Source organism: Mustelus asterias, chromosome 26 (genome assembly GCF_964213995.1).
Source record: "Mustelus asterias chromosome 26, sMusAst1.hap1.1, whole genome shotgun sequence".
Taxonomy (NCBI): Eukaryota; Metazoa; Chordata; class Chondrichthyes; order Carcharhiniformes; family Triakidae; genus Mustelus; species Mustelus asterias.
Window position 1 is genome coordinate 21927896 of NC_135826.1, and position 20214 is coordinate 21948109.

The window sequence follows — 20214 nt, forward strand, 5'->3', positions numbered from 1 at the left end:
CAATGCTCAGAGTGGACCAGGCAAACCCAAATCCATTCCTAGCTTGCTCCAGAAACCCAATTGAAAATCCAACTGAATTCAATTCATGGTCCCCACAAGTTAGACAGCAAAGTTAGGAATAACTCCCAGTTGAAAAGTGTAGCACAGCAATAGGGCTAACTGTTGAATACACTCTGTGCTTGCTTGCAAAACTAATTTGATTTGTTGCATTTTTGTTGTTTTGTGAAGATTATTTTTAATCATAGCCTACTTTCTATCCAGACATTTTTGAGTTGAGATTTGAATTTTGCATTGTCATAGGTAGGAGGATTGCATATAGATCGTCTTTTAAATGTTTATCAATGTACAACATCAAAATGCAAACAGCAGAGGTTGCAGTAATGATACTGACGGCTAAGAGAAATTTCTGAGTTGAAATGCTAACAGCTCTATTATAAAACATTAGAACAAAGAGTACCTTCCACATCACACGCACCCTACGTGTTCCATTCGAGTCTGGGGCATTAATGCTTCTCCAAATCTGGAGTTTTTCAGCTGGAGCTAATGGCAAGAAAAAAATTGGTGCAAATTAATTAAAGTACAGCAAATGAGAAACATACCAAAAAGTATAAATATAGTTGGTCAAAATATTAATTACCGCCTTGCAATTTGGGATTCGGCCATAAAATGGAAGAGCAGAAGTAGGCCATTCGACCCATCAAGTCTGCTCTGTCTTTCAATGAAATCATGACTGATCTGATATGATAATCCTCAACTCCAGCATCCCACCTTTTCCCCATAATCCTCGATTCCCTTACTGATTAAAAATCTGTCCATCTCAGTCTTGAACATATTTAATGTCTCCACAGCCCTCTGCGGTAAAGAATTCCACAGATTCACTGCCCTCTGAGAGAGGAAATTCCTACTCATCTGTTTTAAATGGGCGAACTTTTACTCTGAGACTATGGGCAGGATTTTTGCTCGTTGCGAAACCGTGAAATCCCATCCGAGGTCAACGGACCTTCCCATTGTCCGCCCCTTACGCGGGGCAGTAAAATTCCGGTCCATGTCCTAAGTTGCTGGGCTCTTCCACAAGGGGAAACAACCTCTCCGTATCTACCCCATCAAGCCCCAAGAATCCTATATGTTTCAAATGAGATCATCTCTCATTCTTCTAAATTCCAATGAGTATAATCCCAAACTACTCAACCTCTCCTCATAAGAAAATTCCACTATACCCAAGATCAACTTAGTGAACCTTCTCTGGACTGCCTCCCCTGCCAGTATCTCATTGCTTAGATAAGGGGGCCAAAACTGTCCAGAGTATTCCAGTATTCCTTTTCTACATTCTACCTCTGTCCCATCCGCCCCGCTACATCTTCATCTGTGACAGTTTACAGCTTCACAGCCATTTGGCCATTCACACCCTTTATTCTCCCTGTGCACAGCTATTAGCAGTCTTTTCCCCTGGTTTTTATGGCTATGACTCATCTTTCATTCCCCCACCCTCCAGTATAAATATCTCCCACTTTCTATGCCTTTTAGCTTTGACGAAGGGTCATCTGGATTCAAAACGTCAGCTCTTTTCTCTCCTTACAGATGCTGCCAGACCTGCTGAGACTTTCCAGCGTTTTCTCTTTTGGTCTAACTAGTGCCTTGTATAGTTTTAGCAAGAATTATTTGGAAGTAATTTGAAGTTGTGTGAATAGATTACAATGCATATTGTTAAAGAGGCATTGGAAGGCGATTTTGCAGATTAAATAAACACGATTACTCAGGTTTAAAATGTACAAAGGAAACTATTGCAGCAGAATCCCAAAGCTGTACAGAAAGAAGACTGGACTCCCTCTACCAATCCTCTGGCATTTCATGTTTAATGAAGAAAAGTTACATAAAGATACATAATATAAATTGCATCATTATAAATATGACCATTTTGACAGCAGTGATCTGTGATTAAAGGTTGCAATAGCAGCAGCTTGAGTATTTCTGTACTCACCACACTCTGATGTAATGCCTGTACTCTCAATGCTCCATTCACTCCATGGACTAGTTTCAGTTTTCTGCTTGCAACGAATCTTTAGCTGGTACTCTGTATAAGGTAGGAGGCCGCACAGTCTGAAGAATGTACTGTTTATTACTGTTAAAGGAACCTGTGTAAGAAACAAAAAGACTTTGGGATAACTAGTACAGGTGCTGCTAAAACTCTAAAGTCACAATGGCCAGGATTTTATTGTGCTGTTTTGAATTGGCTTGTTGTCCCCTGTCGGTATAATAAGGTCATTGGAAAGAAAGAAACCCTATGTCTTGTGGTCTTATTAAGGGGATCAGGGGTTATGGGGAAAAGGCAGGAGAATGGGGATGAGAAAAATATCAGCCATGATTGAATGGTGGAGCAGACTCGATGGGCCGAGTGGCCTAATTCTGCTTCTATGTCTTATGGTCTCAAAGGAGATGACAACCTCTCCCCAAGCTCCAGGGACACTCAGAGAAAATCTTCTTCAGGGGTTAACAACTTTTTGCAAATTAAGTAATGAGTTTTTTTCTCCGAATCAGACATCACACATGTTTTTGTGAAAGAATGATTTCATTCTGAAAGGCGTTTATATCACTTACTGCCCTGCCCTTTGGAAGCATAGGAGGGTTATGTCAGAACATTTCAACCCGACAGGGTGGCACAGTGGTTAGCACTGCTGCCTCACAGCGCCAGGGACCCAGGTTCAATTCTGGCCTCGGGTCACTGTCTTTGTGGAGTTTGCACATTCTCCTCGTGTCTGCGTGGGTTTGCTCCGGGTGCTCCGGTTTCCTCCCACAGTCAAAAGATGTGTGGGTTAGGTTGATTGGCCATGCTAAATTGCCCTTAGTGTCAGGGGGATTGTCAAGGTAAATACGTGTAGTTACGGAGATAGGGCCTGGATGGGATTGTGGCTGGTGCAGGCTCGATGGGCCAAATGGCCTCCTCCTGCACTGTAGGGATTCAATAATTCTAAAGGACATTAAATGTCCCACTGCTTTGGTGGTGTAGCAAGTGGGAAGTGCACTGAAAGGTACATGTTGCTATGTGGAGAGACTGGGCACAGACTACACACCTCTCTTTTTTTGGATTCAACTGTCAACAACTGCCCCCCTATTTGTATGTACAATTCTCTTTGAAATAAAGGCCAATAGTCCATTTCCCTTCCCTATTAACTGGTGAACGTGCATGCTAGCTTTTTGTGATTTATCCACGAGGACCCCCAAATCCCCCTGTGCTGCAGCTTTCCTCATTGAAAGTAATATTTGGTTTCTTTATTCTTCCTACCAATATGCACAACTTCACATTTTTCTGGACTATATTCCACCAGCCAAGCTTTTGCCCACTCACTTAACCTGTTTTATCCTTCTGTAGACTCTGTGTCATCCTCACCACTTGCCATCCCAACTATTTTGTGTCACCCACAAACTTGGCAATAGTACATTCATTTCCCTCATTCAAGTCATTAATATATATTCTAAATAACTGTCGTCCCAGTTCCTGTGGAAAACTCCACTAGTTACAGGTTGTCATCCTGATAATTTCCCTCTTATCCCAACTCTCTGGCTTCTACTGGTCAGCCAATCCTCTGTCCATGATTCTATACTACCCCCAACACCCCTTCCCTTGTTAAGTAGCCTTTTTTGCGCTTTCTTATTGACTGCATTTTGGAAATCCAAGTTTATTACATCTACTGGTTCCCCTTTATCTATCCTGCTCATTACCATCTCAAAGAATTCTAAGCAATTTCTCAGGCATGATGTCCCCTTTATGAAGCCATGATGATTCTGCTTGATTGCACCATGTATTTCTAAATGCTCTATTACATCTTTTATAATGGGCTCTAACATATTCCCATTGACAGATGTCAAACAAACACCTATAGTTACCTGTTCTTTATCTCCGTCCCTTTTTGAATAAGAGTGAAAAATTAGCAGTTTTACAATTGATGCGCTACTCAAACACGAGGCCTGAAGCTCAGTAAATGAAAGGCTTTTATTTACTGTAATGAAGCGGCCAGAACTTATATACACGATCCCAGACTGAAGGGGTCCCGGCCAGAGCAGGGACTCTTATACCTCTCCCAGGAGGCGGAGCCCGACTGGGATGTGCCACAACACTACAGTACAAAGGTGTAACAACCCCACCCTAACCCCAACAGCAACAATAGCACAACCCAACAGTAACATATGTACATCCTTGTAGTACTGGCCAGACCTTGGCTCAATACTATCCAGTGGGAACCAACGATGGTTCACCACATTCAGCCCTCCTTTGAGAACAAAGGCCGGCGGGGTACAAAAAAACAGAATAAAATGTCAGCAGTCTATAAGTTCAGACGGTCAGGGGGACCGCACCATCGTTGTGACCTCCTCAATACCGGCGGTGACACCGGAGTAGGCACTTGCGGTGGCGTTCTCCCCAAGGCGGCGTCCAGCTGTTCTTCCACGGACTCACAGGCCGGTTGACCCTGAGGTGACGGTAGTCCATGGGATCCTGACACGCCCTGCAGTGGCGACCATCTTCTGGGCTCAGGCAAGCTGTACATGGGAGTAAATTGGTTAAGCACTGGTCCCGATGCTGCCCGCGCCGTGTCCGGGGAAGAAACAAGAGATAAAGGGTTTGTTACAGGGGGTATGGGAGCGACAGGGGTTGCTACGTCCCCTGCTGGCGCCAGGTCTCGGATCGAGACCGTGTCCTCTCGCCCGTCAGGGTATGCCACATAGGCATACTGAGGGTTGGCGTGGAGGAGATGGACCTGTTCGACCAACGGGTCGGACTTGCGGGCCCTTACATGTCGCCGCAGGAGGACGGGTCCTGAGTACGTCAACCAAGACGGTAATGAGGTCCCCGAGGAAGACTTCCGAGGGAATGAGAACATCCTCTCGTGGGGAGTAGCATTGGTTGCCGTACACAGGAGGGAGCGAATAGAATGGAGCGCATCAGGGAGCACCTCTTGCCAACGGGAGACTGGAAGACCTTTTGACTTCAACGCCAGTAAGACAGCCTTCCAGACTGTAGCATTCTCGCGTTCCACCTGTCCATTACCCCTAGGGTGGTAGCTCGTGGTCCTACTAGAGGCAATCCCGTAGGAGAGCAGGAATTGCCTCAAGTCATCGCTCATGAACGACGAGCCCCGTCGCTATGGATGTAGCCGGGGTACCCGAACAGGGTAAAGAGATCACGGAATGCCTTGATAACTGTGGCAGCGGATGTATCAGAGCAGGGAACAACAAAAGGGAACCGAGAGTACTCGTCAATGATATTGAGGAAGTACACATTCCGATCTGTTGAGGGAAGGGGGCCCTTAAAATCGACACTTATTCTCTCGAAGGGACGAGTGGTCTTGACTAAATGTGCCCGGTCAGGTCGGTAAAAGTGCGGTTTGCATTCCGCGCAAACCCGACAGCTCCTTGTTACTGACCTGACGTCCTCCACCGAGTAAGGCAGGTTGCGGGCTTTTATAAAGTGGTAGAGCCGAGTGACCCCAGGATGGCACAGGTCATTATGGAGGGCGTGCAAACGGTCCTCCTGTATACTAGCGCATGTTCCACGCGAGAGGGCATCCGAGGGCTCATTGAGTTTCCCTGGACGGTACATGATGTCGTAGTTATAGGTGGAGAGTTCAATTCTCCACCGCAAGATCTTGTCATTCTTGATCTTGCCCCTCTGCGTGTTGTTAAACATGAACGCCACGGACCGCTGGTCCGTGATCAGGATGAACCGTTTTCCCGCCAAGTAATGGCGCCAGTGCCTGACGGCCTCCACAATGGCCTGGGCCTCCTTTTCCACCGCTGAATGCCGGATTTCGGGGCCTTGGAGGGTACGGGAAAAAAATGCGACGGGCCTGCCCGCCTGGTTAAGTGTGGCGGCCAGGGCGAAATCAGATGCATCGCTCTCCACCTGAAAGGGGATGGACTCGTCTACAGCGTGCATCGTAGCTTTCGCGATGTCGGCTTTCAATTTATCGAAGGCCAATCGGGCCTCTGGCGTTAAGGGAAAAGTCGTGGACTTAATGAGCGGACGGGCTTTATCCGCGTAGTTGGGAACCCACTGCGCATAATAAGAGAAGAAGCCTAAGCATCTTCTCAGTGCTTTTGCACTAGCAGGTAAGGGAAGTTCGGAAAGGGGGCGCATACGGTCTGGATCAGGGCCAACGACCCCGTTTTCCACCACGTATCCTAGGATGGCTAAACGGCGCGTACGAAACACACACTTCTCCCTGTTGTAGGTCAAGTTCAGGCGAGATGCAGTGCGTAGGAAGTTCAGGAGATTCGTGTCGTGGTCCTGCTGGTCATGGCCGCAGATGGTGACATTATCCAGGTACGGGAAGGTAGCCCGCAGCCCGTTCTGGTCCACCATTCGGTCCATAGCACGCTGGAAGACCGAGACCCCATTGGTGACACCAAAGGGAACCCTGAGAAAGTGATACAAGCGACCATCCGCCTCAAAAGCCGTGTATTGTCGGTCCTCTGGGCGAATGGGGAGTTGGTGGTAGGCAGACTTGAGGTCTATGGTGGAGAACACCCGGTACTGCGCAATCTGATTGACCACATCAGATATGTGCGGGAGGGGATACGCATCCAGCTGCGTATATCGGTTAATGGTCTGACTGTAGTCAATGACCATCCGGGGTTTGTTCCCGCTCTTGACCACCATGACCTGCGCTCTCCACGGACTAGCACTGGGTTGTATGATCCTTTCTTTGAGGAGCCGCTGAACCTCAGATCTAATGAAGATCTGATCCTCAGCGCTGTAACGCCTACTTTTAGTCGCAATGGGCTTGCAGCCTGGCACAAGATTCCGGAACAAGGAGGGTGTGGTGATCTTCAGCGTCGAGAGGCTGCAGGCAGGGCGCGTTGGGCAATTTGAAGGCTGCTGCTGTTTTCCCACTGCCAGTGAAGGGAGTGGCCCACCGTACTGTAGGATTACACTCCTCAAGTGGACCATGAAGTTCAGTCCGAGAAGTATTGGCGCGCAAAGATACGGCAACACAAGGAGCTTGAAACGCTCGTAAACTGTGCCTTGCACCTTCAAGGTTACCACGCAACTCCCTAGCACGGCAACAGACCGGGACCTTGATGCCATAGAGATTGTCTGTTTGGCAGGTTGAATCTGGAGTCCACACCGCTTCACAGTGTCTGGGTGGATAAAGCTCTCAGTGCTCCCGCTGTCAAACAGACAATAAATCACGTGGTCATTTACCTGGATATTCATCATAGATTTGTCAAGTCTATGAGGCTTGGCCTGGTCCAGGATGATCGACGCCACCGTTGGTTCATGAGCGCCACTGCAGGCAGCTGAAATCGATGAGGAGGACCCCTGCTGGTCGTTCATGGTCAGTGTCAACCAACATGGCTGCTCCCATGAGTCGCACGTGGGTGAGGGCGCCAAACTCAGCGACCCCTGGTGGTCATACTCTTCCGACACTGTCGACCGTAATGGCGTCGTCCTGGTCTCGCACGTGGACAAACCCCGCGATGACTTCGACGACGAAGACCCGAGCTCTGAAGAATCGCAGGCCGCACTGCCGTTCCTGGGTTTAGATCGGCACACTTTTGAATAGTGCCCTTTTTTACCGCATGCGGTGCACAACACAGCTTTAGCGGGACACCGTTGCCGAGTATGCTTCGCTCCTCCACAGAAATAGCACCGCGGGCCGCCCGGGGCTGCTGCCGTCGTCTGGCCCAAGTGTGAGCACGCCATTACGCAGCATTTCGAACCCGAGGGACGAGGAGGGATTAGCGACTGCTCCTGCCACGTTGTCTCCACATGGTCCTCCGGATATAATACTAAGCTTTTGGAGGCCGTCTCGAGCATCTCTGCTAGCTCGATGGCCTGCTTAAGGTTAAGGTTACCCTTCTCCAACAGTTTAAGTCGAATGTACGACGATCCGACCCCGGCCACAAACGCATCTCGGGCGAGGTCGTACATGCTCTGCTCAGCCGACACAGCTTTGCAGTCACAGCCCCTGGCTAGCTGTAGGAGCTCGTTTGTATATTCCTCCATCGTTTCGCCAGACTGCCGTCGTCGAGTGGCTAGGAGGTAATGAGCGTGTATCTCATTGGGTGGTTTGATATAGCGCTTCTTCAGAAGCTCGAGGGCCTTAGTATAAATCGGTGGCCGCACGGATCGCGAGGTAGACAGTGTCGCTTACCCTCGCATGGAGGACCCGGAGTCTGTCATCATCTGTGGTGACCGCTGCGGAGGCTGCCAGGTAGTCTTCGAAACACTTCAGCCAGTGGTTGAAGGTGTTAGAAGCGCCCACCGCACGTGGATCTAGCGTAAGGCGTTCCGGCTTCAGAATTTGCTCCATACTCTCTCTCTTTTTTTTCTTCGACGAGAGTTTAACGACAGTAAATAAAATTGATGCGCTACTCAAACACGAGGCCTGAAGCTCAGTAAATGAAAGGCTTTTATTTACTGTAATGAAGCTGCCAGAACTTATATACACTATCCCAGACTGAAAGGGTCCCGGCCAGAGCAGGGACTCTTATACCTCTCCCAGGAGGCGGAGCCCGACTGGGATGTGCCACAACACTACAGTACAAAAGTGTAACAACCCCACCCTAACTCCAACAGCAACAATAGCACAACCCAACAGTAACATATGTACATCCTTGTAGTACTGGCCAGCCCCTGGCTCAGTACTATCCAGTGGGAACCAACGATGGTTCACCACAACAATCCTCTGGGACTTCTCCAGAATTTACGGAATCTTGGAAGATTACTACCAGTACATCCACTATCTCTGTAGCTACTTCCTTTAATATCCTAGGATGCAACTCATCAGATCCAGGAGACTTATTGGCCTGTGGGCTGATTAGAGAAAAAAGTACCCGGGAAACTTGAGATAATTATTGTATTTATTTCCTCTCCATTCTTTTGCTCCTTGATTATTTAATATTTTTGGAATGCTGTCAATATCCTCTACCTTGAAGACTGATAGAAAGTATGTATTTAACCCCTCTGCCATTTCCTGGTTCCCCATTATTATTCCCCCTGTCTCAATCTCTAAGAGGCCTATGTTCGCTTTGACCTCCCTCTTCCTTTATATATATTTAAACAAGTTCTTACTGTGTGTTTTCAATTACTTGCTAGTTTATTCTCAGTTTATATTCTCTCTCTTTATTATTTTTTTGGTCATTTTCTGTTGGTTTTTAAAACTTTCCTAATCCTTTGACTTACTACAAATCTTTGCCACATTATATAATCTTTCAGTTCAACTTATTTTTCATGGTTAATTTATCTCCTTTCTGGAATCCTTCCTCACTGGGATATATTTTTGTTGTGAGTCATGGACTATTTTCACAAATGTCTGCCATTGCTATTCGACCATCTTTTCTGATGAACTCCTTTTCCAGTCCACTCCAGCAGGCATACTGCAGGGCTGTACTCATCATCTTCTACTGACCTTGGATTGACCTTTTGTATCTTTCAACTAGGTTCAGTCTCCCGAGATGATTTGGTTTCCAATTGCAGTTTCGGTTTTAATTTCCATGGAAACTAAGGGAGGGTCAGTTTACTTTCTCTGCTCCCCTATTTAATTAGGGCCTGTCTCAAAAGAAAATACAAACTCTGGCCACAGATTCCACCCCACTGCCCATTCTCTTGGCCGCAGCACACAAATGGCCTAGAGGTACTAGGGACCAGGGCAATAAATATTGATCTCTTTTCTCATTACAAATCATTGACTAATCATTACAGCAAAGATCAGAAACATAGTCCAACTTAAAGCGTAACACTACCTCAGGAACACACTGACCAAAATAACTTACACAAATCACATGACGTGTTATTCAAGAAAAGCTCACCTTTCTGATTGATTTTTGTCTTGCATTCACTGTGATAGGAGTGGTCCTATTGAGATTTGAACTTTCTGAACTTTGATGTGAAAGAAAGAATTTTCGTGATGGGAGAAACTGAATTAGTCTATTTGGCAACAAAGGGCAGTGGTATTTGTCGTGGTTCGTCCCGAGCAGCTCGGTGACGCAGGACTCTGTGCTTTACGGGCTGTTTCCGGGGACGCACACCGAGACAAATATCAACTGCTGCTGGAGGGTCATCAACTCGGTGAAGGATGCACTTTGGTCCGCCCGAAACTTGCTGATCTTCCAGCTGAAAGAATTGTCCTCGACCGAGTGTTGCAGACTGGCACATTCCAAGGTCCAGGACTACGTGCTGAGGGACGCGCTCAAGCTTGGGGCAGCCGCCGCAAAGGCACAATGGGGAAAGGCCACCGTGTAAAGCATCTCAACCGAGGCAGACCGAGGGCCCGGTAACTGCAGAATACCCTTGGCCTGAGTAACTGTGTGCTAAACTGAAAAATAACGGCACACAGTAAACTCGGATGATGCATGTATATAGTTTTAAGTAATGAAATGTAATGAATGTAATGTTTTGTAAATAAGCACTGTATTGTAGGGTAAAAATGATTCATTTATTGGACTGTTTGTAACTATTGGATCTGTCATTTGAAATGTCTTATTTGAGAGTTTTTTTTGTGAATAAAGTATATTTTTGAAATAAAAAAAAATTTTAGCAACAAAGGGATTCAACTCACAAGTGAAGGGCCCCACACGACTAGTCAGGACGTGTCTGACCACCACAACGAGAATATCGTGTCTACATCAATGATGAAGAAGTGGAAATGGGCAAGAGCTTCGGGTTTCTAGGTGTTCAAATCACCAACAATCTGTCCTGGTCCCCCCATGCCGATGCTATAGTTAAGGAAAACCACAAACGCCTCTACTTTCTCAGGAGGCTAAGGAAATACAGCATGTCTGCTGCTACTCGCACTAATTTCTATAGATGCGCCATAGAAAGCATCCTTTCTGGATGTATCACAGCTTGTTATGGCTCCTGCTCTGACCAAAACCGCAAGAAACTACAAAGGGTTGTGAACGTAGCCCAGTCCATCACTCAAACCAGCCTCTCATCCATTGACTCAGTCCATACTTCCCGCTGCCTCGGAGGAGCAGCCAGCATAATCAATGACCCTATGCACCCCGGGCATACTCTCTTCCACCTTCTTCCATCGGGAAAAAGATACAACAGTCTGAAAAACCATACTAACCAACTCAAGAACAGCTTCTTCCCTGCTGCCATCAGACTTTTGAATGGACCTACCTTACATTAGCTGATCTTTCCCTTCTCTCTATCTGTAACCGCAACACTATATTCTGCACCCTCTCTTTTCCTTCTCCCCTATGGACTCTATGAATGGTATGCTTTGTCTGTATAGTGCACAAGAAACAATACTTTCCACTGCACCCCAATACATGTGACAATAGACTTCCCATGATCTTGACAATACTGTCAGTTATCATGGGATTAGCGTCAAGTTTCCATAAAATTGTCTTTTATGATTATGATGATGGTTAAAGTATACCTGCTGTTACTGGAGAATTCAGCATGAATTCCTTTTAATGCAGGTTTCTGTGTCATCCACATCTTCTCTTCCTAAAAACTCTACAGCGCGACTCAATGGAATGAACGGGAATGAAACAATGAATAACCTGCCAAAGAGTAACTAGATTTTAATTAGTATGATTTACCAAATTTGAAGCTATTTTCTCAGTGCTTCAGATCTGTGTTTTGGCTGCTCTTTCTGCTAAATTTTCCATGATTGAATAATGGTGTGAGGCTTGGCTGGCACTGCTGTTTCCACATAGACATTTGAAGGGCTGGCAGATCGCTGGAACATTCCCTGCCAGTGTCAGATCGTGGCCCAGGCTCAGCTGGTTGCTTCACAGACACCTCTGCGATTGCCAGATTTGTGTCGAGTGGAAGAACAAAGACTGTGTATTACCCTCAGGGTAATATGGCAGAACGCGTCTGTGGAATTAGCCGCTGACAGGGATGGATGCAGGGATGTTATTTCCTCTGGCTGCGAGTAGTTTAGGTCATGGTCTCAGAATACGGCGTAGGCCATGTGGGACTGAGATGAAGAAAAACATCTTCACTCAGAGGGTGGTGAACCTGTGGAATTCGCTACCACAAAAGGCTGTGGAGGCCAAAACGCTGAATATATTTAAGAAGGAAATAGATTTCTAGACTCTAACGGTGTCAAGGTAAGAGCGTGGGAAGTCTAAGTTTATTTATTAGTGTCACAAGTAGGCTTACATTAACACTGCAATGAAGTTACTGTGTGTAATAACTCCATGGAGGCGCAAGTCCTGTCACCAAGTTACTTTATTTACACCATAGATCTATACACAGCCAGCTCTCCAGTTGTACCCTGCTGAATGCAGGCTGGGAGTCTGACACACCTGCTTTAAATAGGGAGCATGAGGCTCCCTGATTTAACCATCAATTAGGACTCATCAGGTATTTCTTTTCACACCAACCAAAGAAACTAACTCAAATTAACTTCGGGACAAAAGGACTCATCAGGTAATTCATACTCCAGCAAGCCAACCTCACTGGCCTGGCTGAAGTCATCACACTGTGAAAATCCCCTAGTCGCCACACTCCGGCGCCTGTTCGGGTACACCGAGGGAGAATTTAGCATGGCCAGTGTACCTAACAAGCATGTCTTTTGGACTGTGGGAGGAGCACCCGGAGGAAACGCACGCAGACACGGGGAGAACATGCAGACTCTGCACAGATAATGACCCAAGCCGGGAATGGAACCCGGGTCCCTGGCGCTGTGAGACAGCAGTGCGAACCAATGTGCCACCGTGCCGCCCATAAAGTATGGCGTTGAGATGGAGGATCATCAAGATCATATTGAATGGTGGAGCAGGTTCAAGGGTTGAATGACTTACCCCTGAACCTATTTTCTAGGCTTCTAACTTTCTGTCAGCATAAAATGGAGCTCATCCAACGATATTGTAACTATTTGTCATGGAACATATTGAATACCGAGGAAGTCTCAGGCAAGTGTAAAAGAACACTGTTTGCACCTTTTGGAAACTTGCTCTTTGAGATGCTTCTCATACCACCCACTTCCCAGCAAGTGATTTATTCCTATTACTAAGTATAAACATTGTGAATTTAGACAATTGACTAAATCTGTTTTAGCTTGAAAGCTCTAATTGCGAGCAGATGTTTAAGTTTGTAATCCAAGAGCAAGTTTGCATGGAAACAAAATATTGTGGGACAAACTTAAGTTAATTGGAATTAGTAAACACATTGCTTACTTAATAGAGATGCTCAGACATTTTTTTAAATGTCGCAAGGGCGTTTCTTTGAAGGGACTGATACTGAACTGTTGTAACATTCAATTCCTCTGTTAATTTAGCAACTCAGTTGTTGCTTCAATCAGAGCAATAATTAAAATGCGACAATTCTCACATAGAAAAATCACCTGGGTCCATTTGTCTTCATCACGGGCCTTGTACTGAATCTCAAATGCAGCCTCACTGTGATTAACCATTTCAAAGGGCATCTCCCATTGTCCAAGTAAACAATCGTTTTGCTGCCTGTCTTGCTTCATTGTAATTATTCGAGGAGCTTTGAATTTTACTGTGAAAAAACAAAATAGTTTCTGATTTAGTGCATGCTTACGCATCAACTTAAATGGCATTTGGTTGCACAGAACTGGAGTATTGCTGGAAAATAAATGTTGTCAAAGCTTTTTTGACACTGTCAGGACAAATATGAGAAGAGAATGCTGATTGATTGGTAGAGGCATTGCCAGGGAGAATGCACCAGTTAACAGTGACTGAGAGTTAACTCCCAAGGGTTGTTCAATAAAATTAAACCAGGTAGCTTGACTCTGATCAAGGCATTGCCCTGAGGACTAAACCAGGGAAGGGCAATAATTTATTTTGTTCAAAGTTAAAGTTTATTTATTAGTGTCACAAGTAGGCTTACATTCACACTGCAATAAAGTTACTGTGAAAATCCCCTAGTCACCACACTCCGGTGCCTGTTCGGGTATACTGAGGGAGAATGTAGCACGGCCAATGCACCTATCCTGCACATCTTTGGACTGTGGGAGGAAACCGGAGCACCCGGAGGAAACCCACACAGAGAGAACGTGCAAACTCCACACAGGCAGTGACCCTAGCACGGGAATCAAACCCAGATCCCTGGTGCTGGGAGGCAGCGGTGCTAACCACTGTGCCACCATGCCGCCCCATCTAAAACAGATGCAATGTGTCTATATGTTCTTTCTGTCTGCAAAGCAATGACAAAATGTATTTTTTCAGCAAAACCACGTAAATGTGTTGAAAATTACTTTGGTAATATTAAGGAATGACTGTTGACCAAATTACCAAAAAACATTATTCCAGCATTTCCTTTTGAAATGTTGGAAGTGAAATTTGTCTAGGGCGCTAGCCTAAACAGCAGCCTAGTTTATACTTGGCCAATCTTCATTTCTGTTGAAGTCAATGAAGAAAGAAAAATCAGTCAGGGTGTGAAATGAGTTGCTGATTCATTATTGCCCATTCTGTATGACTACCAAAACTATTTTTGCCTCTGTTGCACTCGACATGAGGAGCAAATGCCTTATTAATCACATTGTTAAACCAGAGATGGGTATTTATGTGCCTATAAATGGGGAAAGCTGGGAGTTGGAGTAGGGTTGACCGTGAACTAAGTCAATCAACTCATTCAAGCAAAGAAAGCTGCTATGTCTTAGTTTTAACTTCACCAACTGGTGTGGATCCAATTAACAAGCAGGATCATTGCTAGGGTAATGGAAAGTATTTCCACTTTGACAACTCATGTTTGGATTAATGTCAGGGACCCAGAGTGAAGGTGAAAAGGGGCCTTGGTTTAAAGTTTCTATTTAAGACTTGCATCAACTTTAAAATCAAGAGTGACAACATTTGTATGGCATGGAAAGCGTAAATTGTCATTAATGTATTCCATACTCTCCAGAAACTTGTATTCTGCTGATACCAAATTATGAAAATTGTTCATATTAAATGTAAATATTATTTGCTGAGATGAACTATATTGATTGCTAATTGAGTATCAGTTCTGGTATGGTACTCAGATTTTACCATTTTCATTCTCAGTGCTGAATCTGGGCGCAATTCAGATTAGACTTGGAAATCTGCTTTCTGGCACCCCCATACACACTTAGCCTGAAAAAGAAATCATGGGTCTGAATCGCGCTGTGGGTGGGGCTTAGCGTGCCCGAAACGATCGGAGCTCTGAACTGCGCATGCGCAGTTAGAAAACAATTTGAAAAATCGCACCTGTGTCAGATCGCTCCTGGGCCGCAAAAAGCGGATAAAGCGGCTCGGGAACGAAAAGCGGAGGCGATGGCCCCCACATGGTCCCCCTTATCCACCCACCCTCCCGCTATCCAGACAGATCGCGACGCCCTGCCCCCTTCCCCTCCACCGATCGCCCGCAGAGTGGCAGCAGAGATCCATCTGGCCTCTTCCTCCCCACCCCGCCCCCCCCAACCAGTGAGCAATCAGGCCTCCCTCCCCCGCCACCAGAGATACATCTTACCTGCCTCCCTCCCTCCCATCTGCGCGGACGCGGGCGCGGATCACGTTAATGGCCTCACACCCGACTTTACCACATTTCCGCACCCGTTTAATGGCAAAATCAGGCCCAGAATGTTTTTTCACTATTAAATTTAATTTTGTTGCCATGAAATGCAAATAACATATCATTCAAAAGAAGGAGCAATTTTCCGAATGTTCGCTCCCTAAGTGGAACTTGGTCAATGAGGGAGCCTATTGGGAAATTCCGGCTTCACTTCCAATAAATTTAATGGATACATTGGATTCATACTCGCAATTTCCTAATACATGGTTCCAGTGAGCAGGATATCGAGAGGATTGCACTTTTGATTTTCGAGTGACAGCTTCCTGCAGGAATACTGTTGCATCCGGATAAACAGCTCCATGATGTAAAACACAGGTTAGACATCCTGTAATGGACATATTTTCCCTCCTGTGATGGGTGTATGAGTGGGTGAGTGGTGGCAGATGAGAAGAGTGACTTACCCTGGCAGAATGGAGGAGTAAGAAGTTTAACAACACCAGGTTAAAGTCCAACAGGTTTATTTGGTAGCAAAAGCCACACAAGCTTTCGGAGCTCTAAGCCCCTTCTTCAGGTGAGTGGGAATTCTGTTCACAAACAGAGCTTATAAAGACACAGACTCAATTTACATGAATTTACATGAATAATGATATGAATAATGAATAATTGAGTCTGTGTCTTTATAAGCTCTGTTTGTGAACAGAATTCCCACTCACCTGAAGAAGGGGCTTAGAGCTCCGAAAGCTTGTGTGGCTTTTGCTACCAAATAAACCTGTTGGACTTTAACCTGGTGTTGTTAAACTTCTTACTGTGTTTACCCCAGTCCAACGCCGGCATCTCCACATCATGACTAGAATGGAGGAGGACATTCACCTTCTTCCTTCACTGGGTGCCCGTCCTCCTGTGCAGGGAGCTGGCATGTACCAATGCTGCCACCACCTCCCACGTGGGGTTGCTCAACTTGCTGGACGGTCTCTCTCCCCCACCCCCGCCCACCTGCAGGAACAGGAGGTCCTGCGTCTCCTCCATGCTATCCAGCAATCTATTCTGGGCTCCTTCAGAAAACCTTGGGGGAGTCTTTCTTGCAGCTATTCTCTTGGCTGGTCTTGGAACCAGTGCTGGGGAGGCATTTAAATGGAGTGCCCCACTGATTGCAATGATGGTGGATGGGCGAATCAGAGTTCACCTGCCACGGAGGTAGCATGCAACCTGTGCAATAATTTATTTTTCAAAATGACTAAAAGTACAGCGTGAAAATACGCCAATGGCTGACTACTCACCGCTTTTCACGCCCAAAAATGACACTTTGGTTAAAAAAATAATGGAAAATTCCACCCTATATATTTGCGTGGAACTTTTGATTCCCAGATGATCATACCGTGGAGGTACCCTCACCCACCCTTCCCTGGAGGTTACCATACACTGATTATATGGGAATTGCCCGGGAAATTTGGACTTTTGATTGGTAATTCCCCTGCATCTGGAACCTTCCGGAATGTTTGAGTTCGAGTCGGAGACTTTGGGTGGCTCTGACTTACTTACCAGACTAGCTATCCAGGAAAAGTTAGGAATTAAAACCCTTTATAACTCCTGGATAGCTATACTACTGACCGTCCTCCCCCCACCACTGGAACTTCTGACGACCACCTACCCACCACCCCGGACCCTCCAAATATCCTCGAGTCTGCACCTTCCCTCCACCGCCCAACCTGATTGGCGCCCCCCCCCCCCCCAGACTCCCGACTTGCCATCGACACCCCCACTCCCCAGCTACACACCTCACCTGACTACCTCCCACCTCTCGGACACACCCTACCCCTTAACCCACCATCTGCCACCGTTACGGACAGGAGAGACAGTTCAAAGCTCACTGATTTCCTATTATTACCACCTGTCCATACACAGGTGTTTGAATTAGGTTTTGGTAAAAAAAAGGTGGTGGCACATTTTCCCAAACTCTTGGATTTTGTGATCCAATCTGACTACAAATCCACAACAAACACAAGCTAGGATTAAATCAGGAGGTTCGTTTATTTTTGGCACATTCAAAATCCCCGAAAGGGAGAGTCTGAAACATCCTCTGATGTACGTTCACACAGTAAAGAGAGGGGATAGAGAAGAGGAGGAGTTTTACAGTCCAAGGACCATAGACAAATGAATACAGGTCAAGTATCATTCATCCAAAACCCTCAGGGTCGATTGGTGTTTCAAGTTTCAACTCATTTCAGTTTTAGACTTAGGCCTGGTTACGTCCTAGTGGCTGAAGCCTCGGCTTGCTACAGTCTAAAGTTTAAATAAAAGGCTGGAAAAGTAAGATGGATCGCTGAATATAGGGAGTGCACCTATAATAGGTTCCCACCCATGGCGTTATCCACAATCCTGCTTGTAGGAGAGATTTCAGAGTGTCGGTGTAGTCTGCTGGGCGGAATTCTTGAATTGTTCTTCCAGCTTCATCTGCCTCATCAACATCAGTGTCAGCCGGGGTCAGAGACTCCCCACGCTGAAGTTTGGTGAGGTTCATGTCGGCTTGGCTTGGGTCAGGAGTGTCCCGTGCTAAAGATCAACAAGGTTCAAAATAAAGTGGGGCTTTGGGATATGTCCGGCTTTGAGGATAAAGGATGCTCAATCTATATCGGTTTAGGTGAGTTCTAGAGTTAGAGCCCAATGAGGGACTTCTTTAATGTAAGTGTTCAGGTTCGGCTGGCTGAATACCGGCGTTGTAGGATTTGCTTTTCTGTTGAGCTGATGTCACAAGATGAGATAGACATGCAGAAATTGAGTTGGGTCTGTAGGCGATGGAAAAAAATCTTCCAGCCGAGTAAGGTTATATGGGCAGGGTGTTCTGCCTGGACGAGGCTGCTTCATTGTGTCTTACCAATTGGACGTCAAACAGCAGACTGGCTGTAAAAACCAAAGAAGTAACATTAAACTGTCCAGAAGGCCAGAGGCTTGGATTATAATTTGATTTGTTTTATTACTGCCACATGTCTTGGAATACAGTGAAAAGTATTGTTTCTTATGTGTGTTATACAGACAAAGGTTCATAGGGTACATAGGGGAGAAGGAAAGGAGAGGCTGAGGAACACAGTATTACAGTCATAGCTAGGGTGCAGAGAAAGATCAGCTTAATATATGGCGGGTCCATTCAAAAGTCTGATGGCAGCGGGGAAGAAGCTGTTCTTGGGACGGTTGGTACATGATCCCAAACTTTCCTGACGAAGAAAGGTAGAAGAGAGAATGTCCGGGGTGCGTAGGATCCTTGATTATGCAGGCTGCTTTTCCGAGACAGCAGGAAGTCTAGACAGAGTGAATGGATGGGAGGCTGGTTTGCGTGATGGACTGGGCTACTTCCACGACCCTTTGAAGTTTCTTGTGATCTTGGGCAGAGCAGGAGCCATACAAAGCTGTGATACATCCGGAAAGGATGCTTTCTATGGTGCATCTGTAAAAAGTGGGGAGAGTCGTGGCAGACATGTTGAATTTCCTTAGATTCCTGAGAAAGTAGACCTTCCTTCTCCACAATTACTTCAAAAGGAACGGTTATTCAGCGTCCGGCACTGGCTTTGATTTCAGGACTGATGATGTCATGGTCATTAATTTTTGAAACGGGTGCTATCTATGTTGAGTGGCTGACTTTTGGTAAACCATTGTTACAGCAGATCCAGTGACTCCGCTAACAAGGTTGGCTTATCAAATGAAAATTACATCTCAAATAAAAGCAAAATACTGCGGATGATGGAAATCTGAAATAAAAATTGAAAATGCTGGATAAACTCAGCAGGTCTGGCAGCATCTGTGGAGAGAGAAACACAGTTAGTGTTTCAAGTCCATATGACCCTTCTACAGAACTGTAGAAGGATGCTATGCAAATGCCATCTTTGTAAATAAAGAACAAAGAACAGTACAGCACAGGAACAGGCCCTTTGGCCCACTGAGCCTATGGCTGTAGTTCTCTTTGCAATTAGTCTGAACAATCCCAGGTGAGATATCAGTCTGTTAGTAGCTCACTCAGCATGGTGAGGTGTGGCATTCCAGAAACTGAGAAAATAATTATTTTTTCTTTGACATTCCTGGGGATTGCTCCCAGACAGACGGCCAACTCCGTCATCAGGTGACTTGCAGACGCTATCCTAACTTTCTTTGTTCAGCAGAAGACGACCAGTTTTAAAAGTAGATAGCAATAAAGGATAAAGTTTTAATGGTTGGTTTCGTTCTGTGATACAAGGGTGCAACAATCAACCTCGGCCCTCATCCATTTACCTTCTCTCTGTAATTTCTCAGACATTTAAATGGTAGCTGGTGCCATAAAAAGGGAGCTTGGCTTGGCTCCCCCCGATGCTCCTGCGCTACAAGGAAGGACTCTGAGAACGGCTATGTTCCTAATTTCTGAGCAGGCCCAGTTCAGAAATCCGACTGAGAAATGTGGTACGTAAATAGCAGTGGAGTGGCAATCCAACGGTGATTTCCATTCCTTGCAAGCATCGACTCCTTATCTTGCTGCTTGAAACATCGGGCGGGATTTTCCGCCCGCACTGGCCCCAAGGCTGGAAATTCCCGCCCGAGGTCAAAGGATCTTTGTATGATCTGCCCTCGCCCGCTACGATTCCTGTCGCGGGCGCGGTGGTAAAATTCCGGCTCTCGTGTCTGTAAGAATGAATGTAGAGTTGATACTGAATGCTGCTGAGCATGTGGCTGATAACAGTGCATTGCCAAGCTAACAAGAGATAGGAGCATTACATTTGGCTGACATTGGCATCGCTAGT

General features: G+C 46.0%; 1 protein-coding gene across 1 annotated transcript in view; it reads right to left on the bottom strand.

The window, feature by feature from the left end:
- LOC144479506 (interleukin-6 receptor subunit beta-like) overlaps positions 1-20214 on the bottom strand; it is a 96276-nt gene that overhangs the window by 24241 nt on the left and 51821 nt on the right. Inside the window, exons 6-8 of the mRNA XM_078198238.1 lie at positions 13305-13462; positions 1979-2132; positions 458-540 (exon numbers count right to left, since the gene is read on the bottom strand). Coding sequence (XP_078054364.1) covers positions 458-540; positions 1979-2132; positions 13305-13462 — 395 coding nt within the window. The remainder of the gene's footprint in view (positions 1-457; positions 541-1978; positions 2133-13304; positions 13463-20214) is intronic.